General features: G+C 49.9%; 1 protein-coding gene across 35 annotated transcripts in view; it reads left to right on the top strand.

The window, feature by feature from the left end:
* The window catches only part of TNFRSF8 (TNF receptor superfamily member 8), a 79,901-nt gene that overhangs the window by 35,661 nt on the left and 18,030 nt on the right, over window positions 1-26,210 (top strand). For 23 of the 35 annotated variants that reach the window (XM_016954214.4, XM_016954212.4, XM_063786069.1 and 20 more), the window contains 8 exons: window positions 5,472-5,624; window positions 10,660-10,750; window positions 11,135-11,298; window positions 12,993-13,109; window positions 16,658-16,810; window positions 23,342-23,435; window positions 23,773-23,885; window positions 25,999-26,100. In XM_016954214.4, the coding sequence (XP_016809703.1) occupies window positions 5,472-5,624; window positions 10,660-10,750; window positions 11,135-11,298; window positions 12,993-13,109; window positions 16,658-16,810; window positions 23,342-23,435; window positions 23,773-23,885; window positions 25,999-26,100 (987 nt within the window). Of the gene's footprint in view, window positions 1-5,471; window positions 5,625-7,164; window positions 7,336-10,659; window positions 10,751-11,134; window positions 11,299-12,992; window positions 13,110-16,657; window positions 16,811-23,341; window positions 23,436-23,772; window positions 23,886-25,998; window positions 26,101-26,210 lie in introns of all 35 variants that reach the window. The other 12 variants (XM_016954210.4, XM_016954205.4, XM_063786010.1 and 9 more) reach the window with 1 other exon arrangement.

Genomic DNA, 26,210 nt, shown 5'->3' with positions numbered 1-26,210 from the left:
TAATCTATAATGTTTATATTCTCATCTGCAACCATAAGTCCCTTGGCATGTTAGCCTTAAAATTTTTTATTATTCATGATGAGTTTATTTGGCACAGCTTCTCTGTTCCTGAGTTTTTCACTTTGATTCATCATTTGAGTGATTGGATTACACTGTCAGGTGGATTTTTCAAGAAGGGCTCGTCTTTGCAATATTCTCTGTTATTTCATGTTTGAGGATGCTTGTCTGTTGCCTATATTTTTGTTTTCTTTTTTTTCTTTTTGAGACAGAGTCTGACTCTGTCGCCCAGGCTGGAGTGCAGTGGTGCAATCTCGGCTCACTACAACCTCTACCTCCTGGATTCGAGCGATTCTCCTGCCTCCTGAGTAGCTGAGATTACAGGGATGCACCACCACGCCTGGCTAATTTTTGTATTTTTAGAAGAGATGGGGTTTCATCATGTTGCCCAGGCTGGTCTCAAACTCCTGACCTCAAGTGATCCAGCCGCCTTGGCCTCCTAAAGTGTTGGGATTACAGGTGTGAGTCACCATTCCCGGCCCAATTTCTTACCTTTAAATTTTAAGACAGGGTCTCACTTTGTTGTCCAGGCTGGCCTTAAACTCCAGGGCTTAAGTGTTCCTCCTGCCTCAGCCTCCCGAGTAGCTGGGGCTGCACGTGCATGTCACTGCACCCAACTTACAATTTTTTTGTGTGTCTCTGAGGATATAAATTATAGTCATGTATTGCTTATTGACAGGAATACATTCTGACAAATGTGTCATTAGGCAATTTTGTCGTTGTGCAAGCATCCTAGATTAGTGTACTTACACACACCTACGTGATGTAGCCTACTGCACACCTAGGTTCTATGGCAGATCCTTTTGCTCCTAAGCTACAACTCTGCACAGCATGTGACTGTCCTAAATACTGTAGGCAGCTGTGACACAATGTGAGTATTTGTGTATCTAAACATAGAAAAGGTGCAATAAAAATACGACATAGGCCGGGCACAGTGACTCACACCTGTAATGCCAGCACTTTGGGAGGCCGAGGAGGGTGGATTACCTGAGGTCAGGAGTTCGAGACCAGCCTGGCTAACATGGCGAAACCCCATCTCTACTAAAAATACAAAAATTAGCTGGGCGTGGTGGCACGTGTCTGTAGTCCCGGCTACTCGACAGGCTGAAGTGGAAGAATTGCTTGAACCTGGGAGGCGGAGGTTGCAGTGCGCCGAGATCGTGCCACTGCACTCCAGCCTGGGTGATAGAGTGAGACACCATCTAAAAAAATATATATGATATGAAAGATAAAAAAAATGGCACACTTGTACAGGGCACTTACCGTGAATGGAGCTTGCAGGACACGAAGTTGTTCTGAGTGAGTCAATGAGTAAGTGGTGGGTGAGTGTGAAGGCCTAGGGCATTACTATGCACTACTGTGGACTTTATCAACACTGTACACTTAGGCTATACTAAATTTATAAGACACATTTTTCTTTCTTCAATAATAAATTAAACAACTTTTTCACTTTATAAACTTTAACTTTAAACTTTTGGCTCCTTTGTAATAACACTTAGCTTAAAGCACAAACACATCGTACAGCTGTACAAAAAATATTTTCTTTATAGCCTTATTCATTACACTTTTTTCTACTTTAAAATTTTATTATTTTATTATTTTTAACATTTTTAAATTAAAAGCTGAGACACAAACACCTACATTATCCGAGGCCTACACAGAGTCAGGATCATCAGAATCACCATCTTCCTCCTCCAAATCTTGTCCCATTGGCAGCGTGCAGTGACTCACACCTGTAATCCCAGCACTTTGGGAAGCCGAGGTGGGCAGATCACTTGAGGTCAAGAGTTCAAGACCAGCTTGGCCAACATGGTGAAACCCCATCTCTACTAAAAATGTAAAAATTAGCCGGGCATGTTGGCATGCGCCTGTAATCCCAGCTACTCAGGTGGCTGAGGCAGGAGAATTGCTTGAACCCAGGAGGCGGAGGTTGCAGTGAGCTGAGATTGTGCTACTGCACTCCAGCCTGGGTGACAGAATGAGACTCTGGCTCAAAAAAAAAAAAAAAAAAGAAACGAATCCTGTCCCATTGGAAGGTCTTCAGGAGTGGTAAAGTAACATGCATGGAGTATCGTCTCCTATGATAACAATGCCTTCTTCTGGATACCTGCAGAAGGACCTACCTGAGGCTGTATTACAGTTAGCTTTTGTTTTAATAAGTAGGAGTACACTCTAAAATAATGATAAGGCCGGCTTGGTGGCTGATGCCTGCAGTCTCAGCACTTAGGGAGGCCAGGCTGGGAGAATCACTTGAGGCCAGGAGTTTGAGACCAGCCTGGGCAACACAGTGAGATCCCCATCTCTACACAAAATAAAATACATTAGCTGGGTGTGGTGGCATGCGCCTGTAGTCCCAGCTACTCAGGAGGCTGAGGTGGGAGGATGGCTTGAGCCCAGGAAGTTGAGGTTACAGTGAGCTGTGATCATGCCACTGCACTCCAGCCTGGGCAACAGAGCAAGACCCTGTTTCAAAAAAAAAAAGATAAAAAGTATAGTACAGTAAGTACGTAAACCAGCAATATAGCTTTCTATGATCATTATCAAGTATTACATACTATCCATAATTGCATGTGCTACGCAGCACTTTTATACAACTGGCAGCGCAGTAGGTTTGTTTACACCAACGTCTCCACAAACATGGGAGTAACGCAGGTGCTACGACATTGCCGTGGCTATGACATCACTAGGCAATAGGAATTTTTCAGCTCCATTATAATCTCTTTTTTTGTTTTTTTTTTGAGATGGAGTCTTGCTCTGTTGCCCAGGCTGGAGTGCAATGGCGCAATCTCGGCTCACTGCAACCTGGGTTCAAGTGATTCTCCTGTCTTAGCCTCTCAAGTAGCTGGGATGACAGGCATGCGCCACCATGCCTGGCTAATTTTTGTATTTTTTTTAGGAGAGGCGGGATTTCACCATGTTGGCCAGGCTGGTTTTGAACTCCTGACCTCAGGTTATCCGCCCTCCTCGGCCTCCCAAAGTGCTGGGATTACAGGCGTGAGCCACCGCGCCCGGCTTCCATTATGATCTTGTGGGACCATCATCGTGTACGCCACCCATTGTTGACTGAAATGTTGCTCTGTGGTGCGTGAAGGTATCGTTTCTAATGTTTTGTTCTGTTTTCCCTCTTTTCTGCCTCCTTGAGTGTTAGTTCTCTTTGCATTCAGAGCTCCTCTTCCTTGGCGCTGGTTTTCCTCTGATGTTTGGCGACTTCTAGTTCTGTGCACATCATATCTCATGATGCTGGTGGTCTGCGAATGGGGCTTCTGAAACCCACCTCTGAGGGCAGTGGGGCTCAGGTGGGGCTGCAACAGTCTCTTTGCGGGAAGACGCGTGGCCTCTGGCTCTGTGGCATGAGTGATGAGGAGCTATCCAGAGCCTTTCCCCCTTCTTCAGAGAGTCCCCCTTGGCTGCATTCTGGGCTATGGTCTCCTTCACTCTGATCTCATCTGTCCTCTGCCTTCCGTATTTCGGGGAGTTGTCTTCATTTCTGATCTGCCAAGGTTGCCCCTCCTTGGTCTCCAGGCCTGTTACACATTAATTATTAGTTTTACCAGTGCTATTTTTGTTTTGTTTTGTTTTGTTTGAGACGGAGTCTCGCTCTTTTGCCCAGGCTGGAGTGAAGTGGGGCCATCTCAACTCACTGCAACCTCCACTTCTCGGGCTCAAGTGATTTTCCTGTCTCAGCCTCCCCAGTAGCTGGGATTACAGGTGTGCACCACCACACCTGGCTAATTTTTGTATTTTTAGTAGAGACAGGGTTTCACTCTGTTGGCCGGGCTGGTCTCAAACTCCTGACCTCAGGTGATCTGCCCACCTCGGCCTCCCAAAGTGCTGGGATTACAAATGTGAGCCACCACTCCCGGCCTAGCTGTACTTTTTATGTCTGTTAACCAACCTGTGATTTCCTGCTTTTCCTGCCAGCAGTTGTTATTATCTGTCTTTTTGATTCGAGTCATTCTAGTGGATGTGAAGTGGTATCTCACTGTGATTTTGACTTGCATTTCTCTAATGGCTAACAGTGTGGGACATTTTTCACGTGCTTATTGGCCAGCTGTGTATCTTCTTTAGAGAAATGTCTATTCCAGTCCTTTGTCCATTAAAAAAATTAATAAACTATTTCTGGCTGGGTGCAGTGGCTCACGCCTGTAATCTCAGCACTTTGGGAGGCCGAGGCGGGTGGATCACCTGAGGTCAGGAGTTTGAGACCATCCTGGCCAACGTGGTGAAACCCCGTCTCTATAAAAATACAAAAAATTAGCTGGGCGTGGTGGTGTGTGCCTGTAATCCCAGCTACTCAGGAGGCTGAGGCAGGAGAATCACTTGAACCCAGGTTGCAGTGAGCCGAGATTGTGCCATTGCACTCCAACCTGGGTGACAGAGTGAGACTCTGTCTTAAAAAAAAAATTAATAAACTATTTCTTAGAGCAGTTTTAGGTTTACAGGAAAATTGAACAGAAAATACAGAGTTCCTATATACCCTCTACCCCCTTCCCAGTCTCCCACAGTTTCCCCTATTTTTTTGTTTGAAACAGGGTATCACTCTGTTGCCCAGGCTGGAGTGCAGTGGTGCAATCACAGCTCACTACAGCCTCAACCTCTTGGGCTCAAGCGATCCTCCCGCCTCAGCCTCCCAAGTAGCTGGGACTACAGGCATGTGCTCCATGCCTGGCTAATTTTTGTATTTTTTTGTAGAGACGGGATTTCACCATGTTGCCCATGTTTTATAGAGATGGGATTTCACTATGTCGCCATATGAGGGCAAATGATCCTCCTGCCTCGGCCTCCCGAAGTGCTGGGATTAAAGGCGTGAGCCACTGCACCCAGCCTCCCCTGTCACGAACACCTTGCATTAGTGTGGCACAGTTGTTAGCATTGATGACCTGATAATGATGCATTATTATTACTAACTGAAGTCCATAGTTTACAGCAGGGTTCACTCTTGGTGTTGCCCATTCTAGGGCTTTAGACAAACGGATGATGACCACGTGCCCACCATCACCGTGGCATCCAGAATATTTTCACTGCCCTAAATGGGTCCTGAGCTTGTCGGTTCATCTCTCCCCCCCCGAACCTCTGGCAGCTACTGATCTTTTTACTGTCTCGATAGTTTTGTCTTTTCCAGATATGTCATGTAGTTGGAATGACAGTGTGTGGCCTTTTCAGACTGGTGTCTTTCATTTAGCAATATGTATCTAAGTTTCCTCCATGTCTTTTTTTAATTTTTTTGCATTTTAAAAAATTGGTACATTAATTTATTTTAATTTTTAATCCAATTTTAGTGGTCACCAGGGGGTTGAGCTGGGAGGTGGAGGCTGCGTTGCAGACTGCACCTGCCCTCTCCACCTCATCTCAAGAGCTATCTGGAGAGACGCCTTCCTTCTGTTCCCCTCTGTGACCCTGTCTGTGTCCCTTAGACGACCTCGTGGAGAAGACGCCGTGTGCGTGGAACTCCTCCCGTGTCTGCGAATGTCGACCTGGCATGTTCTGTTCCACGTCTGCCGTCAACTCCTGTGCCCGCTGCTTCTTCCATTCTGTCTGTCCGGCAGGGATGATTGTCAAGTTCCCAGGTCAGTGTCCCCACCCTTGACTCAGGACAGAGATCTATGCTGTTGCTGCTGCATCTTCCGCCCACCCCAGTGCACTGTTGACTTCCGACCTCCCGCTTCCCGGAGACTGTTGGACAGATCATGTCTCCTTTGGCGATGGGCCAGGGATGTACCCAGCACCCAGCCCTTCTGCTGCCCTCCCCCACCTTGTGTTCCAGGTGCAGAGAGACCCTGCTGTCCCCTGGCATAGACCTGGCTGGAGGAGGTCTTGCTTTGGTTTGAGGCTCAAGGCAGAAGTTATCTGATGCCCCATAAACAAGAAGGGAACCTCAAGTCTCTGTCCTGGGAGTTTCCTAGAAGATTGGGGTTAGCTTCCCCCTTTCAGGTTCAGGGCATTGGGAGTTAGAGGTGCTGAGAGATCCGGCCCCAGGCTCAAGACTTGAGAAACTTGGGTTTCTTTTCCAACTTATCGTGTGACCTCAGACAAGTTTCTTACCTCTCTGACTTCTACTTCTCTGATAGTACAAGGTGTCAGGGCTGCTTTTAACCAGAGAAGGGGTATGGGCCACAGAACCTGTCTGGGTGGAGTTGGGACCATCTTCCAGAAGGGAGGCATGAGGAGTGGGTGGGCTTTGGAGCACAGCACAGAGTGGCTGCCGCAGCTGCAGACTGTATGGAGCGGGGGAGATGGGCTCAGAGGCAGCCCTGTGTCCACTGAGGAGAAAAGTGCCACAAAGTGCCTGTGGTCCCTCCCCCAACCAGGTCCTTCTCTGGAGTCCCATGCCCTGTTGTGCAAACCTGGGGATTGGCAGTCACCCCCATCGCTACCACTGCCTGCCCCTTTTATCCTTCCCCCGTTCCCTCATCCTTCACAGCCAGCCCATCCTCGAGTCCTGTAGATTTGGCCTCCAATTATCTTCCCCACCTTCTCACCCCGAATTCCTCCTCTTATACAGCCCCCATGGCAGACAGCCAGAATGACCCTTGCAAGACCAAATCTGAATCTGATCCTCTCTCTCTCTCTCACTCACTCACTCACTCACTCTCTCTCTCTCTCACACACACACACACACACACACACGGATATGTACCTGAAATGCTTCAGTATCTTCCTGTTACTCTAAAGATAAGGACACAAGGCCAGGTGTGGTGGCTCACGCCTGTAATCCCAGCACTTTGGGAGGCCGAGGCAGGCAGATCACTTGAGGTCAGGAGTTCAAGACCAGCCTGGCCAACATGGTGAAATCTCGTCTCTACTAAAAATACAAAAATTAGCCAGGCCTGGCAGCAGGTGCCTGTAATTCCATTTACTCAGGAGGCTGAGGCAGGAGAACCACTTGAACCTGGGAGGCGGTGGTTGCAGTGAGCTGAGATTGAGCCATTGCACTCCAGCCTGGGTGACAAGAGCAAGACTCCGTCTCAAAAAAAAAAAAAAAAAAAAAAAAAGAAAACTCCAGGGACTCACCACTGTGTCCTTCAGGTCCCAAGGCCCCCAGTTGACCTGCCTTCTTCTCTTCATCTTTCAGAGCCTTCTTACATTTATTTTGTACATAATGTCCAGGGCTTTTGGCGGTTCTTGGCTGGAGGATGAGGGGAAAATGTGTCTACGCCATCTTCCCAGAATCAGAGTCTCAGGATGTGATCCCAACACAGCCCCCTCCTTTCTCCCAGCCTCAGCTCTCAGCACCAAGCCGTCACGCTCTGGGCTCCACCTGCACTGCCCTTCTTCCAGGTCAGAGGACGTGTGTGCTTCTCTGTCCCACCCGCCCTCTGCACGTGCTGTTCTCTCTGTCGGAGACACCCGTCCCTCCCCATTCACTTAGTCAAATCCTACTCAGCCCTGAGCTCTCCACCCCACTTCCTCAAGAGGCCTTCCCTGGCCTCTCACTAGGGAAGCTGGTAGCACTGTGTCCTTTGCAAATGTGGATACATACCTCTCTCTGTCTCTTGGCTTGATCAATGTCTGTCTCCCTCCCTGGCTGGAAGCTTCCTGAGGGCAAAGACCATGCCCCTGGTGTCCCTCAACATCTCCCCACTGCCTGATCAAATGCTAGGCATGGCACCTGCTCCCCATAGAGATTCGTTGAATTAAGATATGGGGACACCTGACAGGGAGATCCAAGCTGGGGGTGGGTAGAATTCAAATCTGGTCAAATTCCAGGGTCGAGGGAGAGCGCTCTGCTAAGGAATGATGGAGGCCTCCACCCATAAGCAGGGGAGAGTGCTGGAGTGGACTGGGCAGCAGATACCTAGGATTTTGCAAAGATTTGCAACTGTGGGGCATGTTCCCACCCGCCTCTGGACCTCGGTCTCCCCATCTCTCAAATGAGGAGGTATAACTGAAGGCCTTGGGGGCCTCTCCAAAAAGGCCAAACTTCCCAAAAGTTTCCAGCTCAGAAACTTCTGCATCTTTGTGAAAAACATCTTGAGTTCAGTTGTTCCAGCCAAGGCTTCCTGCTGGAGGGACTGTCTGGGCGGTGTTCCTGAGACTGCCACACAGCGGCGCCAGAGGCCTCCCTTTGCTGCCCCTGGACCCCAGCTGCCCAATGCAGTGCCCCTGGCCCGTGGCACGTGGCCACGCACTTAAAATGCAGCTAGGGGCCGGGTGCAGTGGCTCACACCTGTAATTCCAGCATTTTGGGAGGCTGAGGCAGGCGGATCACTTGAAGTCAGGAGTTTGAGACCAGCCTGGCCAACGTGGTGAAACCTCGTCTCTACTAAAAATACAAAAGTTGGCCAGGTGTGGTGGTGGGTGCTTGAAATCTCAACTACTCGGGAGGCTGAGGCATGAGAATTGCTTGAATCCGGGAGGTGGAGGTTGCAGTGAGCTGAGATTGTGCCACTGCACTCCAACCTGGGCGACAGAGTTAGACTCTGTTTCAAAAAAAAAAATCCAATAAAAAATAAAAAAAAATGCAGATACGTCTGCATTGAGAAGTGCTGTGTGTACAATATGCACTGGATTTCGAAAACTTAGTATAAACAAGAATATAATTAATTATTTTTTATATTGATTGCCTACAAACATGGTAATATTTTAGATATACTGGGTTAAATAAATATACTATGAAAATTAATTGCACTGATTTCTTTTTACCTTGTAAAGTGTGGCTCCCAGAATATTTGAGCTGACCTGTGTGACTCGCATATTTCTGTTGGACAGCACTGTTTTAGAAGTGTTCTAATCTCAGCTGCCAAACCCTGGTTAATCTCTGGGGTCCCCTGTGGACTCACCCATGGGGCAGCTCTCCGGGGTTGTTGTTTTTTTTCCAGCTGTAAAATAGAAAGTAGTTTCTGCCTCCAGTCAGCCAAGCCCCACGCTAAGAGCCTTCACTGGCTGTCTCTCCTGAAATTATCACGTCTCCATAAGACAGACAGTATTAGCCCCATTTTCCAGGTGTGGAAATCGAGGTCCGGAGATGGGAGGTAAATTGCCCGCGGAGACAGAGCAGGAAATGTCTAAGCTTAGGTGTCATCACTCCACCATGCCACAGAACACGAGAGGTCAGCATTGCTCGTGCTCACCTCCACGGAAAGCTTCAGAGCGAAGTCCCACACATACAGGCCACCATTTTTTTTTTTTTTTTTGTGATGGAGCCTCGATCTGTCACCCAGACTAGAGTGCAATGGCGTGATCTCAGCTCACTGCAACCTCTGCCTCCCGGGTTCAAGTGATTCTCATGCCTCAGCCTCCCGAGTAGCTGGGATTACAGGTACCTGCCGCCATGCCCGGCTAATTTTTTGTAATTTTAGTAGAGATGGGGTTTCACTATGTTGGCCAGGCTGGTCTCAAACTCCTGACCTCATGATCCGCCCACCCCGGCCTCCCAAAGTGTTGGGATTACAGGTGTGAGCCACTGTGCCCGGCGACATACGGGTCACCTTCTAAGTGATGGGATGGGAGTCCAGATGGGGGTAAGGACGTAGCATTTACCATATGTCATGCAATGTGATAGGCACCTCACGTGCACTCTTCTGTTTATCCTGACGACAGCCTGGTGAAGAGTGTATGATTATAATCATTTGACTGGGCTGGGCACGGCAGCTTATGCCTGAAATCCCAGCACTTTGGGAGGCTGAGGAGGGTGGATCACCTGAGGTCAGGAGTTCGAGACCAGCCTGGCCAACATGGCGAAACCCTGTCTCTACTAAAAATTAGCCGGGCGTGGTTGCAGGCACCTGTAATCCCAGCTACTCAGGAGGCTGAGGCAGGAGAATTGCTTGAACCTGGGAGGCAGAGGTTGCATGAGCTGAGATTGCATCACTGCACTCCAGCCTGGGCGACAGAGCAAGACTCTGTCTCAAATAAATAAATAAACAAGTAAATAAAATTGACTTTCCTGGCACAGTTAGGACATAGCAGGCAAACTCAGGGGCACTGGCTAGACGATGTGTGTGTTTTCTTCTCCACTCTGCTTCTGTCCAGCATTCTTCAGGACTCCTTGGAGTGCATGTAGCAAAATCCCCAATTTTTTAGCACATGTAGCTTAGAAGTCTGGGGATAGCTCTGAGAAGCTTCAGGCATGGCTGGATCCAGGGCTCCATCTTGCCCCATCTCTCACCTCTATTTGCCTCTCTGTTGGTTTGTCGGCAAGATACTTACAAGCAGCTCTGCCCAGCGCCAGTGGGAAGACAGCTTCCCTTTCTTACATTTTTAATATCCAAAACCAAAACCTTTAAATCCCAAACCAGAATCTTTAAATTCTACCTCACAGGCTTGGGTCACATGTCCGTCCCTGAACTGGCTCATCGTGGCCAGAGGAATGCAATGGATTGATTGGTCCAGCCTGGTCTCGTGGCCACTCGGGAAAGGGGGTTCAGTCGGTCCCGACCCCTAACCACAGATGATGAGATCAGAGGGAGAGTAATTCCCCAGGGAAAGGTAGTCTGCTTTACTCTGAAGGGGAACGGGTGCCAGGCAGGTGCCACCTCCAGATGACTGCTGTGTTTTCCAAGGGCCCCATCTCCGACTCTGGCCTGTGGTAGTGAAGGGTGTATTCCGGGAGACTTTGGGTCCCCAACGCTGATTCTGAAGGCACTGCTGTCCCCCCTGCAGGCACGGCGCAGAAGAACACTGTCTGTGAGCCGGCTTCCCCAGGGGTCAGCCCTGCCTGTGCCAGCCCAGAGAACTGCAAGGAACCCTCCAGGTGACTCCCTGGCTCTGCCTCCTCCTCTTCCCCCAAGCTGGCTTTCAGATGAGGCTGCCCCACCCCACAGGACGCCCATGGTACAACTGGGCTGGGGGTGTAAGCGGGATTCAGCCCATGGTGTCAGGACTTCGGGGTGCCTCTCTGCCAAGCCCCTCGGATCATTTGAGGCCCTAGGGTGTGCCCAGCCCTGCCGTGAGCACATGGGAGACCCACAGGGCTTAGAAAACACAGGCCTTGCTCCCAGGAGCTTACAGTGGGCACGCCAGAGGCAGTGGGCCGAGGGCCTGGGACCCCATCTCTGTGGAAACTGTTACTCATGAGCACAGGCCTCCCTTGCCCCATTGGCAGAATTATCAGTCCCATCTCTGGCTTCTTCCCCAGTGGCACCATCCCCCAGGCCAAGCCCACCCCGGTGTCCCCAGCAACCTCCAGTGCCAGCACCATGCCTGTAAGAGGGGGCACCCGCCTCGCCCAGGAAGCTGCTTCTAAACTGACGAGGGCTCCCGACTCTCCCTCCTCTGTGGGAAGGCCTAGTTCAGATCCAGGTAATTTCCCCATGAAGCTGTGGGTCGTCTCCCTGGGGTGCCCGATTGGTAGATGGCCCATGAGTGGGGGTGTTTGGAGCAGGCGGGCAGTGATCTGTGGTCTTTTCCTGGTGGGGAGAGAAGACAGTGGTAAGGTATGATCTAGGGCTGAAAGCACTGAGGGGCAGAGGTAGACACCAGAGGGCTCATTCATTTGCCAGCAGTGCAGAGGGCCTGCCTTGTGCCGGACACCGGTGCCCCATCTCTCCCTCTATTTCCCTCTACGTTGGTTTGTCAGAGGGAAATGGGTCCCACTCTGCTGTTGTGACACTTGCGACTCAGCTGGCCAGCCTCTGCACGTGTCCATCTGATGCCCTCCTGGTCCCCATGGCGAAGGGTCGACCCTCAGTCATTTTTCTTTTTCTTTTTTTTGAGACGGAGTTTCGCTCATGTTGCCCAGGTCGGAGTGCAGTAGTGCAATCTCGGCTCACTGCAACCTCCACCTCCTGGGTTCAAGCGATTCTCCTGCCTCAGCCTCCTGAGTAGCTGGGATTACAGGTGCCCACCACCACGCCTGGCTAACTTTGTATTTTTAGTAGAGATGGGATTTCACCATGTTGGTCAGGCTGGTCTCGAACTCCCGACCTCAGGTGATCCGCCCACCTCGGCCTCCCAAAGTGCTGGGATTACAGGCGTGAGCCACCGCGCCCAACCTAGTCCCATTTTATTACTGAATAGCCCTCCATGGCGTAGATATGCCGAGCTCTGTTTATCCAGTTTTTGAATATTTGGGTTGTTTCTGCCTTTGGCTATAATGAAGAATGAAAAATACATCCTTGCGTGTACGTGCTTTCCTTTCTCTTGGGTTGGTTTTGTAAAAAAAATGGATTTGTGTGACTTCTAACAATTTTGGGTTGGAGCTCTTTTCCTATAGCTGTACCTTCTCCTGCTCCATGGCTTTGCTTATTCTCTCTATGATGTCTTTTGTTTGTTTGTTTGTGGTTTGTTTTTTTGAGGTGAGTCTTGCTCTGTCGCCCAGGCTGGAGTGCAGTGGCGCGATCCTCGGCTCACTGCAACCTCCGCCTCCTGGGTTCAAGCAATTCTCCTGCCTTCAGCCTCCCGAGTAGCTGGGATTACAGGCGCCCGCCACCACTCTTGGCTACTTTTTTTTTTTTTTTAGTAGAGACGGGGTTTCACCATGTTGGCCAGGCTGGTCACAAACTCCTGGCCTCAAGTAATCCACCCGCCTCAGCCTCCCAAAGTGCTGGGATTACAGACGTGAGCCACTGCGCCCGGCCCACACCGGTCTTTAAAAGAGGGAGGCAGGAGGCACCCAGCCCCTCCCTGCCCAATACCATTCTGAACAGGAGTTACGCTAGTGTGCTGAGCTCTCAGGGAAGCTGTTCCCAAAGTTTTGAGCAGGGGAGTGACAGAGCCATCAGACAGGGTTGGGGGAAGCTGTGGCATGGTGGCCTCAGGAGGAACAGTGGGCAGGGGCTGGTTGGGGGGCAGTGAGTACCCTCCTCTCGTGTGGAATGCACGCAGCATTCCTGTCCTCTCTGAGCCTCAGGACTCCCTCTGAAAGGCTGGACTGAGCTGACATGCGGAGTTTGGGAGCTGGCCACGGTGAGGGATGGGGGTGCTTCAGGGTTGGGTGGGGAGTGAGGCCTTTGCCAAGGGGGCCTGGCCTGCAGCTTCTCTGCTTCTTTCCCCAGGTCTGTCCCCAACACAGCCATGCCCAGAGGGGTCTGGTGATTGCAGGAAGCAGTGTGAGCCCGACTACTACCTGGATGAGGCCGGCCGCTGCACGGCCTGCGTGAGCTGTTCTCGAGGTAAGGGCCTCGTCCCTCCCCGGGCCTCAGTTTACCTCTCTGCATTTTTGAACCGTGAACTTCCAGTAACTACTCCCCCTTATGTTTGTGGGTTTTTGATGGGGGTCGCCTCTTTTCAGAGGGCTTCCATTGGCATATTATTTCCTTCCAGGAAGCGTTTGTGAATCACCCACCTGTTCCAAACTCGGCTCATCAATGTTTGTAACTACTCTGTGATTCAAGCATTGTGATCATTCCCCTTTTACAGAGGAGGAAATGGAGGCTTTGGGAAGTCAGGGAACTTCCAAGGGCTGTGGGCTGGAGTTTGAACCCAGACAGGTGCCACCAGGTTCCGGGTTCTCATCCACTCCACTCGCTGCCCCTATGAGCCACTTCTTTTTTTTTTTTTTTCCCCAGACAGGGTCTCACTCCTTCACCCAGGCTGCAGTGCAGTGGTGCGATCATAGCTCCCTGCAGCTGTGACCTCCCAGGATCACATGATCCTTTTGCCTCAGCCTTTCAAGTGGCTGGGACTATAGGCACACACCACCATGCCTGGCTAATTAAAAAAATTTTTTTTCATAGAGATGGGGGGTCTCACTATGTTGCCCAGGCTGTTCTCGAACTCCTGGACTCAAATGGTCCTCCCACCTTGGCTTCCCAAAGTGCTGGGATTATAGGCGTGAGCCACCACGCCTGGCCTGCGAGCTGTTTTGACAAGCACTTACTGAGTGCACAGACACAGCACGATGCAGGCGTGGGGCTTCCCTGTGCCCAGCCCATCACAACCTCCCAGCACCAGCAGCACCCCGAGGGTCATGTGGGCAGGGGGTGTTGCTCAGGCCACAGACTGTTGTGACTGTTAGAGGCCCTGGCTATTCACGGAGGCCACTGGGAATGTGTGAGTCTGTCTCCTTGTCCAGAGCTGCTTTTGGGCAGCAAAGCAGAGTGAAGGGTCAGGGAAGGCCAAAAAGAACCACAGACACTGTTTGTTGTCATTGGAGGTCTCTGTCCTAGTTACTAAGGCTGCATAGCAAATTTTCTTAAAACTTAGTCGTGAAAACAAACCATTCTTTGTACTCACAGATTCTGTGAGTCAGAATTCAGACAGGGCACTGCGGGGACAGCTTGTCTCTGCTCCACAATGTCTGGGGTCTTAGCTGGAAAGCCCAAAAGCTGCAGATCAGGAACTTCTGAAGCTTCATTCATTCACCTGCCTTGGGGTTGATGTCGGCTCCTGGCTGCAGCCTTGGTTCCCTTCCATGTCGGCCTCTTCGTGTCTTACCTGGGGCTTCCTCATGGTCTGGTGGTTGGGTTCCAAAGGCGAGGTCTTTTTCTCTTTTTTTCTTTTTTTGTACTTTTAGTAGAGACGGGGTTTCACCATGTTGGCCAGGCTGGTCCCAAACTCCTGGCCTCAAGTGATCCGCCGGCCTTGGCCTCCCAAAGTGTTGGAATTACAAGCATGAGCCATTGCCCCTGGCCATAAAAGTCTTGAGAGAGAGAGACAGACAGAAAGAGAGAGTGAGAGAGAGACAGAAAGAGGGAGAGAAAGAGTGAGAGAGAGAAAGAGAGAGACAGAGAGAAAGAGACAGAATGAGAGAGAGAAAGAGAGAGACAGAGCGAGAGAGAGACAGAAAGAGGGAGAGAGAGAGACAGAAAGAGAAAGAGACAGAGCGAGAGAGAGAGAGAGACAGAAAGACAGAGAGACTGAGAGACAGAGAGAGACAGAAAGAGGTAGAGTGTGAGAGAGAGAAAGAGAGAGAGAGAGACAGAAAGAGAGAGAGAGAGACAGACAGACAGAGGCAGCAGCCACCCCTCCTTTTATGACCTGGCCTTGGAAGTCACACAGAACTTCTACCACTTTCTGTTTGTTGAGGCAACCACAAATGTCACTTGAGACCGAGGGAAGGAAAACAGTTGTACTTCTTGACAGGTAGGTGGCAAAGGCTCTGGAAGGGCCAGAACATCACTGCAGCCATGTTTTGGGGAAATACAGTCTGCCACAACCACCATGTGGACATGTGGAGAAAGAGGAGTTGGCTCTGGGCCCAGTAATTCCTTCAGCTCTCCTAACTGAAACCCCACAAGGCAGTGGAGTGGCGTATACTAGTAGCTAAAGGCATGAGCTCTAGAACCCGAGTGCCGGGTTCAGATCCCGCCTCTCCCACTTGATAGCCTATAACCTCAAGCAGGTTTCCTAACCTCTCTGTGCCTCAGTTTCCTCTGCTGCAAAATGGGCATAGTATTATCTATCTCAGAGAACCATGTGAGAATTGAATACATGATTGTAGGTTAATCTGGGTAGAGTGCTGAGACTACTGTCTCACACATACTCAGTTATCTTAAGAGCTATAATAATAATGATAATAGCTGCCATTGTCCCAAATGGTTTCATTCATTGCTGAGCTCACGCACACCCTTTGCACAAATTCCCCAAATCCTGCCCAGTTCCCTTGCTCTGGATGTTGTAAGAAGAGACTGTCCAGCCCTTATCATTATCATGCTGGGTCTCTAAGTATCCTGCTGATTGAGATCTACCCTTGTGGAGCGGTCCCATTTGCCTAATCTACTGATGCAGTCGTTCTGTATTTACCTCTAAGTGGAGCGTTGCAAAATATTCCCGAATACGTACAAATGCATTATTACACTTATTAAAAATAATACCTCTAACATATTTTTTTTTTGCTTTTGGAGGAAAAAAATCTTTTTTTTTTTTTTTTAAATAGAGTCTTGTTCTGTCGCCCAGGCTGGAGTGCAGTGGCACTATCTTGGCTCACTGCAACCTCTGCCTCCCAGGTTCAAGTGATTCTCCTGCCTCAGCCTCCTGAGTAGCTGGGATTACAGGCACGCGCCACCAGGCATGGCTAATTTTTGTATTTTTAGTAGAGAGGGGGTTTCACCATGTTGGTCAGGCTGGTCTTAAACTCCTGACCTTGTGATCTGCCTGCCTTGGCCTCCCAAAGTGCTGGGATTACAGTCGTGAGCCACCATGCCTGGCCAAAAAATCTTTTTATTATTAAAAATTTCAAACATATTCAGATGTAGAGTGAGTCAGAGATGGCTGTGTACTATCACCCAGCTTTAAATGGTTATGGAGTCATGGCCAGTCTCGGCTCCTCTGCACCCATGCCCACTCACCCCGTCCCCTGGAGGACTTTCTTTTAACAGCTTTAGGGAGAGATAGTGGGCATATGGTAAAGTGCATAGATTAAAGGATGCAATCTGATAAGTTTTAACAAATGCATGCAGCTGAGCAACCAGCCATCCCCCTCTAAAAGTTACCTCGGGTTGCTTGTCACCATTTCCCACCCCCTGCTTATGGTCACCATGCAATAGCTTGCATGTAAATGTGACATACAGAATACCCTCCCTTTTTGCCTGCCTTCTTTCACCCTGCAGAATTATTTTGAGCATGCTGGGAGAGCTGCTCAACGGCATAGTCAGACGAGCATTTATTTTCTTGTTGGATGACCCTTGGACAACTGCTTCTCTGTCTTCCTGGGGGTTCTCTGGACCCCCTGCCCTTGCCATCCTGATCTTTCTCCATGACCCTAATCTGTGTCCCTTAGATGACCTTGTGGAGAAGACGCCGTGTGCATGGAACTCCTCCCGCATCTGCGAATGTCGACCTGGCATGATCTGTGCCACATCAGCCACCAACTCCTGTGCCCGCTGTGTCCCCTACCCAATCTGTGCAGCAGAGACAGTCACCAAGCCCCAGGGTAAGCAGTTCCCACCCCAGGCCTCGACCACGGGGTGGAGTCTGTGCCCCCACCGTTGTGCCTCTCGCCACCAACAGCCAGGGGTGGAGGCAAATGACCTACACCCTCGGCTGTTCATTAGGTCAGGTTTGGGTTCTGGTTATCCTTTGAGTAGTCAGACTCAGTGAATGGAATGATAAAATCCAGTTTTAGCATTTTGGTAAGAGATTCTGTTGATTAAAAAAAAAATTCTTCCTGAAATTATTGGGCTGGTAAAATCTTTATTTTTTTGAGATGGAGTTTCGCTCATGTTGCCCAGGCTGGAGTACAATGGCGCAATCTCGGCTCACCGCAACCTGCACCTCGTGGGTTCAAGCAATTCTCCTGCCTCAGCCTTCTGAGTAGCTGGGGTTACAAGCATTCGCCACCACAGCCGGCTAATGTTGTATTTTTAGAAGAGATGCGGTTTCTCCATGTTGGTCAGGCTGGTCTCGAACTCCCGACCTCAGGTGATCCACCCACCTTGGCCTCTCAAAGTGCTGGGATTACAGGCCTGAGCCACCATGCCCAGCCCCGGGCTGGTAAAATCTTGACCTGTTTGCAAGGCTGTTTTATTGAGTTAGAGAGATGAATATCAAGTTTCTGAAGAGGTTTCTAACAGGACGGTTGGCTTTACCAGTGTGCAGGAAGCTAAAATCCTGACAGTTTTTTGTTGTTGTTGTTTTTTGTTTTTTAAGGGCTTTGAGAGATTTTAACAAATTTCCTGGTGGTTTAAAACAGATGGAAGAGTGGTGACAAAACCAAAGGGAATGGCCAGGCATGGTGGCTCATGCCTGTGATCCCAGCACTTTGGGAGGCTGAGGCAGGTGGATCACTTGAGGTCAGGAGTTCAAGACCAGCCTGACCAACATGGCAAAACCCCGTCTCTACTAAAAATACACAAATTAGCTGGGTGTGGTGGTGGGCACCGTAGTCCCAGCTACTCAGGAGGTTGAGGCAGGAGAATCGCTTGAACCCGGGAGGCATAGGTTGCAGTGAGCCGAGATTGCACCACTGCACTCCAGCCTGGGCAACAGGGCGAAACAATGCCTAAAAAAGAAAAAAAACCAAGTGGAGGGAAGGTCACCCAATGTGACTCTGTGAGGGCTGCCGGAGAAGTGAGGGGTGATCTGCTTCTAGGACCCCTAGAGAGGCTCTGGGCTTGGAAGAGGCAGGCAGATGAAGAGCGGGAGGGAAGTGGAGAGCTGTGAGGTGTAGTGGCCTGTGACTACTACATCTTCAAACACAACTTCAAAATGTATTACAGTGGCATGGCATGGCCACTGGCCAGTTTGCACAGATGATGCCTGAGGTTTTAATCCCCAGTATTGTCTTTTTTTTTTCTTTTTTTTAGAGACGGAATCTCGCTGTCTTGCCCAGGCTGGCGTGCAGTGGTGTAATCTCAGCTCACTGCAACCTCCGTCTCCTGGGTTCAGGCAATTCTCCTGCCTCAGCCTCCTGAGTAGCTGGGATTACAGGTGCCCGCCACCACACCCAGCTAATTTTCGTATTTTTAGTAGAGACGGGGTTTTGCCATGTTGGCCAGGCGGGTCTGGAACTCCTGACCTCAAGTGATCTGCCTGCCTCCACCTCCCAAAGTGCTGGGATTACAGGCGTGAGCCACTGCACCCGGCCAAGCATAACCCTTTTAAAATAAATATGAATGAGCAGAGATTTGTAAGGAAAACCAGCCCTACAAAGGAGAATAAAAAGATATGAAACCAGAAATTCTTACCGCACATGAAGCTTTGATAAATCCAGGAATAGAAGAGTACTTAGCAACATTAAATTCGTGTCTGCAGAAAAATTCATGAACTCGTTACATCCATAAGGTGGGCACAGAATGCTATGAAAAGGAACAATATGGGATCAGAGGGCAAGAAAAGGCTTTTTAGAAAGTGTGCTTGTGATCAGCCCATCATCTCTAGGTTCTCCATTCACCTTTCCATCCCTGCCCTGCGATCAACGACTGGGCTCCGCCTTTCTCCTCTGTAGGGAGCATGCAGTTAAGCCTTGCCAGCAGAGGGCGCTAGAGGGCCATCGCAGGAGGAAGGAGGCTTCTGGTTGCATTTGTTTGTTTGTTTGTTTCTTTTCTTTTTTTGAGACAGAGTCTCACTCTGTCGCCCAGGCTGGAGTGCAGTGATGCGATCTTGGCTCATCACAACCTCCACCTCCCGGGTTCAAGCAGTTTTCCTGCCTCAGCCTCCTGAGTAGCTGGGATTACAGGCACGCGCCACCACGCCTGGCTAATTTTTGTATTTTTAGTAGAGACAGGGTTTCACCATGATGGTCAGGCTGGTCTCGAACTCCTGACCTGGTGATCCGCCTGCCTCGGCCTCCCAAAAGCGCTGGGATTACCGGCATGAGCCACTGCGCCCAGCCATTTGTTTCTTCTTGCTCCTGCTGCCTGGCCTGGTGACCACCTTGATGTGGCTCTCCCAATGCAGACATTGGCACGTGCCAGGCCTCATGTCTGCAAAAGTGTCCTGACTCCCTGATTCCCTCTGTGCATCCCCCACCAGCCACAGGTCTTTGGCACCCCAAAGTGCTCCAGGCACCTCCCCCACAGTGGCAGCCTCAATTTCTCTGTGCACCTGACCAGAAGCATAGACTTCAGGTCAAAAGGACCTACCAAGAGCAAAGCAGGATTAATGGAAATTACCCACGCTACATGTAATAGGTGCACCACCATGATTTTATCTACCTGCCGGTTGATGGCATTTGGGTTGTTTCCAGTTTAGGGCTATTATGAATGAAAACAGCTGTGAATATTCTTTTTTTTTTTTTTTTTTAACATGTATGTATTTATCTTATATCTTTTATTATTATTATTATTTTTAGAGACAGGGTCTCACTCTATGTTCCGGGCTGGAGTGCAGTGGCATGATCTTGGCTCACTGCAGCATTGAACTCCTGGGCTCGGGCGATCCTCCCACCTCAGCCTCCCACAGTGCTGAGATTACTGGCATGAGCCACCATGACTGGCCGATTCTTGTACAAGTCTTTGGGTGGATGTATATTTTCATTTTTCATGGGTAAATACCTAGGAGGAGTGGCTAGGTCATTGTGCTGGTCACATAGTCAGAATGTTTTTGAGGACTAGTCAAAGCTGGGTACCTCTGGTCTGATACAACCCCTTCGTTTTACACCCAGAGAGAAGCACAGGGCCGAAGCTAGAACCAGAATGCAGGGATCCCAAGGGTCAGCCCAGAGTACTTTCCACTGGAAGACACCACCCACCCACCTCCTTCTTAGTTCTGAACCTAGAATTTACCCAGCTAAATTACAATCACTTCAGCTAAATTACAATCAAGTTTGAAGGCAGCATAAAAACATTTTCAGACATAAAAGGTCCAGAAGGCTTTTCTTCCTATATCCTCGCCTAGGAAGTTATTTGAAGATGTAATTCAGCTAAGTGAGGGGGCAAAAAAGAAAAACAACAGGAAGCCATGGAATCTAGAGACCAGCACTCCATCCTAGCAGAGCAAGGAAGGGAAGTCCCAGAATGATGTGGTATAGACCAGTTGAGCCAGATCAGAGCAGGAAAATGGAAGGAAGGCTCCGAGGAAGTGTTCCCAGGAATAGAAGAGAGAATTGTAGTAAATTTCATGATTAGTAGAGTTGAAAAGCCTGAGGATATGGTGAGGGCACACTATCCTTTTATCAACAAGAAAAAGAAAGGCAATTGAAAACTCCAGGGAAAAGAAAAAGCTGACAAGAAATATACAGTCCAAATATGAAGATGAAATTTCACCTGATTTTAAGCGATTGCTGGATGTACAAAAAGAGAATCTGTTTGGCCTTGATGCTGAGACAATTCTTTAAATGGCCCAAGGACTGGGTGTTTGGATTTAAAGAGAAGTATATCCATCTGGTAAATAATATTTTTTTTAGTTCTTAAATGGAGGCTGAGTAGGCAGGTTCTTTTCTTCTCTTCCAGTAGGCCATTACCAGAGAACACAGGCAGACTAACTAGGGGCTAGACAATGCCTTCTCCTCACCTTCAAATCCAAAGAGGAGGAAAAGGGGAGGATCACTAACTCAGGGAGGAAGAAGGAAAGTTACAAGTTAGGTATAGTATATTCGGAGAGGGGATGAGAGGCACCCAAGGGATACTAGGTTCCCCCCTTCTGCACATACAGGAGGGACAGCAGATCTGTCGCTGGATTTCAGCAGGTGTTTCAGCAGCAGCTGAGACCATGGGCCTGTCTAGTTACATCAGGCTGCCTTGGAGAGCACGCAGGGGGCTCTCTCCTCATGATGCTGACTGGGAATAGCCACAGTTAATGGGTTTGAGCATCAGAGCTCCAGTCCACTCAAAGTAAGTGTTCACTGAAACCCAATGACATTTCAAACACTGATTCAAATACTGATTAACGAATATGTAGGAAACCATCATAACACATCGCATCATCTTCCCCATAGTCTCCAGCCTCCAGGCTCCAGCTAATTCAGGTAAGAGTCCAGTGACCTTCCCCAAAGAGAGGGGTTCCTCAGAACCCTACAATGCAAGAAATAAATTAATCCTGGCTTTACTTTTTTGTCTATTTGAGGAAAAATCTGAGAGGCGTCACGAACACTTTGTAGAGGGGAGATGTGGGTATGTGTGGGGGGTTGCTTTGTACCACATCAAAAAGGGGTGCCTCCACCAGGGCTCTGGGGGCGGAGAGGTGTAGTGACTGAGCATAACCCACTTCTAATGTGGGCCAAATTATCCTGCCCCAGAAAAGCAGGAAGCTTTGAAGAAGGTGCCCAGTCCCCAGGCAGGAGGCAGTGCTGTCCAGAGGAGAGTGCTCTGGGCTGGAACTCGCCATCTCTGTTTCCTGGCTGTAGCTCCAGCCCTGCGGCTCTCTCCATCTGTAAAACAAGGTAGCTGGGTCAGACCAGTGGTGGCCAGCTATGAACTGGCCTTCAGAGACATTCCGTCTGGCCAGCATAGCAATCCAGCCACCCTTCCTAGGCACTCAAGAGGAATGAAATTATACGTTCACACAGAGGCACGCACAAGAATACTCACAGCTGCCTTGTTCGTCATAGTTCAAACTGGAAACAACCCAAATGTCCATCAACTAGCGAACGGGTATGTAAACAGTGGTTCATCTGTACAACAGAACGCCATTTGGCAACAGAAAGGAACGAAGCTGAATGACTATCAAAAACATTATGCAGAGTGAAAGAAGCCAGACCCCAAAGAGTACATACTGCATGATTCTGTCAACATGAAATTCTGGAACAGATACACTCCTCTATAGTGACATAAAGCAGATCGGTGGTTGCCTGGATCTGGAGGTGGGGGCAGAGTGAGTGAGGAGGGGCACTAGGGAACCTTCTGGAGGGATGAGAATGTTCTGTATTTTGATTGGAGTTAGTTACCTTTGTCAGAACTCATCAGGCTGTACACACTTAGGGACATTTTCTTTTTTTATTTTTACTTATTAAAAATAGAGACAGGGTCTTGCTATGTTGCTTAGGCTGGTTTCGAACTCCTGAGCTCAAGTGATCCGCCTGCTTCAGCCTCCCAAAGTGCTGGGATTACAGGCGGGAGCCACCCTACCCTGCCAGGGGATACTTTCTTGTATATAAATGTTGCCTTAGGCTGGGCATGGTGGCTCACGCCTACGATCCCAGCACTTTGGGAGGCTGAGGTGGGCAGATCACTTGAGGTCAGGAGTTCGAGACCAGCCTGGTCAACATGGTGAAACCCTGTTTCTACTAAAAATACAAGAATTAGCTGGGCATGTTGGCAGGCACCTGTAATCCCAGCTACTCAGGAGGCTGAGGCAGGAGAATCACTTGAATCCGGGAGGCAGAAGTTGCAATGAGCTGAGATCGTGCCACTGCACTCCAGTCTGGGCAGCAGAGGAAGACTCAATCTCAAAAAATTAAACATAAATAAATAAATAATTCCTTAATAAAGTTGATTTAAAAGAAAAAAACTTTAAAAATTGAGGCTGTATTTAAACATTAGGCGATTTCAGTTTTCTCTTAAAAGCAAAAGGTCTAGCGTCACTGTGCCACCTTCCTGGGTGACCACAGCTGTTAGAGATAAGTAGCAACTTCTCCACTTTGTTTTATTTATTTTGAGTCTTTCTCTGTCGCCCAGGCTGGAGTGCAGTGGCATGATCTCAGCTCACTGCAGCCTCCACCTCCCGGGTTCAAACGATTCTCCTGCCTCAGCCTCCTGAGTAGCTAGGATTACAGGTGTGTGCCATCACACCTGGCTAATTTTTGTGTTTTTAGTAGAGATGGGGTTTCACCATGTTGGTCAGGCTGGTCTCGAACTCCTGACCTCAAGTTGTCCTCCCGCCTCAGCCTCCCAAAATGCTGTGATTACAGGTGTGAGCCACTGTGCCTGGCCAGCTTTTCCACTTTGATCTTTTGAAACACAAATCTGACTGTCTTAGCTCCCACGGTGTTGCCTCGCTGGAAGCCACCAGTCCCTGCTGGTTAACTCTTTCCTGGAGACACCAGTCTCCTTGGCGCTGGTTCTCAGATGTTACCTCCCCTCTGCAGATATGGCTGAGAAGGACACCACCTTTGAGGCACCACCCCTGGGGACCCAGCCGGACTGCAACCCCACCCCAGAGAATGCCGAGGCGCCTGCCAGGTGACTCCCCCGCCCCTTCTCTCTGTTTGGCTGCTGCGGGAGGGAGTTGTCCCTGCCATGCCCAGGGGATGCCTGGGAGGCAGCTGGGCTGGGGGTGGAGGTGGGGCCTGGGCTGCTGTTTTGTTAAATGTGTGCCCATCTCTGTGCTGACACCATTGGAAAGCCAGAAGGCCTTGAAACCCAGTCCCTGCCCTCAAAATGCCTGGCAGAGACTCGGGGCAGAGGATCTAGGGGCCCAGGCTCTGGTTGCGCAGTCTCCAGAGAAAGGGAATTATTCCTGAAGACCCACTTCCCTCTTCCTATCTCCATCACTCCTGCCTTGGGCTTCTCCCCGCAGCACCAGCCCCACTCAGAGCTCGCTGGTGGACTCCCAGGCCAGTAAGACGCTGCCCATCCCAACCAGCGCTCCCGTCGCTCTCTCCTCCACGGGGAAGCCCGTTCTGGATGCAGGTAATGGTCCCAGCCCACTCACCCCTACTCCCAGCAGGGGCTTCCTCCTGGGGAAGTGTGGATCGGGGGAGCCAGGAGGGAGCTTCTCCTTTGTGGGTATGGTCTGAGAAGGGGGATTAAGGTTAACCCCAGGTTTCTGGCTTCTTGAGTTGGTGCTGTGGCTCTGGCACTTACTAGTGACTATTCTTTTCTTTTTGAAACAGAGTCTCACTCTGTTGCTCAGGCTGGAGGGCAGTGGCACCCATTTTGGCTCACTGCAACCTCCACCTCCCAGGTTCAAGAGATTCTCCTGTCTCAGCCTCCCGAGTAGCTGGGTTTACAGGTGCTTGCCACCATGCCTGGCTATTTTTTTATTTTTATTTTTAGTAGAGACGGGGTTTTGCTATGTTGTCCAGATTGGTCTCAAACTCCTGACCTCAGGTGATCCACCTGCCTCAGCCTCCCAAAGTGCTAGGATTATAGGTGTGAACCACTGCGCCTGGCTGCTAGTGACTATTCTTTAATTCTTGTAGGCAGGAATTTTTTTCACAGCTTCATCCTCATGGCTTATAATTGCTACTCAGAAAATAGGTCTTTGTTGATTGATTTCATGACTTTGACTAGTTGTTCGAGCCTTTGAGCCTCAGTTGTCTCATCTATACAATGGTAATGGCAGAGACCGTGCAGGGTTATAAGCAGTGTAGCATTGTGTAGACGGCCTCTGTCAGAGTTAGCTCTTAGGCTGGACGCGGTGGCTCACGCCTGTAATCCCAGCACTTTGGGAGGCCAAGGTGGGTGGATCACGAGGTCAGGAGTTTGAGACCAGCCTGGCCAACATGATGAAACCACATCTCTACTAAAAATACAAAAATTAGCCAGGCGTGGTGGCGCGCGCCTGTAATCCCAGCTACTCAGGAGGCTGAGGCAGGAGAATCGCTTGAACCCGGGAGGCGGAGGTTGCAAGGTTGCAGTGAGCCGAGATTGCACCGCTGCACTCCAGCCTGAGCAGCAGAATGAGAATCAGTCTCAAACAAAACAAAACAAAACAAAACAAAACAAACAAACAAAACCCTCAAGAGTTAGCTCTTAGGGAAAGATGCCAGGTTACTCATTTTAGGACTTGCAGTTCTAGTGGCTGACACGAGGTGGCAGTAGTGCTCCGGCCAGAGTTTCTGAAAGTGCGGTCCTGTCTGGCAGCATTGGCACCAGCTGGGAACTTGTTAGGAAAGCAAATTATGGGCCCCATCCCAGACCTAGAGAATCAGAAACTGCACTTTAACAAGATCTCCAGGGCACTCATGTGCACATTAACGTTTGAGAAGCACTTAACTGGCATATACTACTTTTTAAACATCTAAACATGGACTTCAATAAAGTGCAATCACTAGCTCTATGATCTCTGTAAGTGACAAAAGGGAAAAAGGAAGCGAGTTTAGTACCGAGGTGTGAAGGAGTAGATCCAGATAGGGGTTAAGAGCGTGGGCCCTGCAGTCCACCCGGCCTGGCCTGGCCTGGGCTGGGGCTCTACCACTTACTCTCAGGGTGACCTTGGGCAACTTAACGAACTTTCGTGAGCCTCAGCTCCCCTCATTTTTAAACTGAAGGTAGTGACGGTGCCTAGGGCATAGGGTTGGGGATCATTCATTCAGGGAACGCTTGTGGGGTGTGTTTATGTGCAGTGGGGACTCCATGCCTGCCCTCATCAAGCAGGTCTAGAGGGTTGGCCGGGAGGGGACTGGGTTCAACCTCTTCCTTCCCCTCACTGCTTGGCCCTCCCCACCCTGACTCCGGCCACACCAGCAGTGCTGCCAGATGCCGGTCACACCGGGCCCTCGTCCACAGTCCCCAAATTTTGGTCTATTGGACCTCAATTCCTTTGTTCTGGCTCCTAGACGCCTCAATTTCTCACCCTCTAGACACAGTTTGCCCTTCTCTCAGCCTTCAATAGTTGATCAGCTTCCTGGAGCCAGGCGAGGGAGGGCTGGATGAGATAAGAGCCTTGGCTTGGAAAGGACCTGTTGTTGTTAGCCATGATGGAAGCTGTGTCCCAGGAGAAGGAGGAAGTAGTCTGGGGCTGGGGCTGTCTTGTGTGGTTGCAGCAAGGCAAAGAGTGCGGGGCGTCTCTGTGTTCCAGGGCCAGTGCTCTTCTGGGTGATCCTGGTGCTGGCTGTGGTGGTCGGCTCCAGCGCCTTCCTCCTGTGCCACCGGAGGGCCTGCAGGAAGCGAATTCGGCAGAGTAAGTGGCTGTGTCCTTGGGGCCTTGGGGAGGACAGGTTGCTCTCTGCCAGCCTGGCCTGGGTTCTTTCCCTGCCTGCTCCTGCTCTCTGAGGCTGCCACCCCCAGCCT

Source organism: Pan troglodytes, chromosome 1, assembly GCF_028858775.2.
Source record: "Pan troglodytes isolate AG18354 chromosome 1, NHGRI_mPanTro3-v2.0_pri, whole genome shotgun sequence".
Classification (NCBI taxonomy): Eukaryota; Metazoa; Chordata; class Mammalia; order Primates; family Hominidae; genus Pan; species Pan troglodytes.
This window is presented reverse-complemented; position numbering and strand designations above follow the sequence as displayed.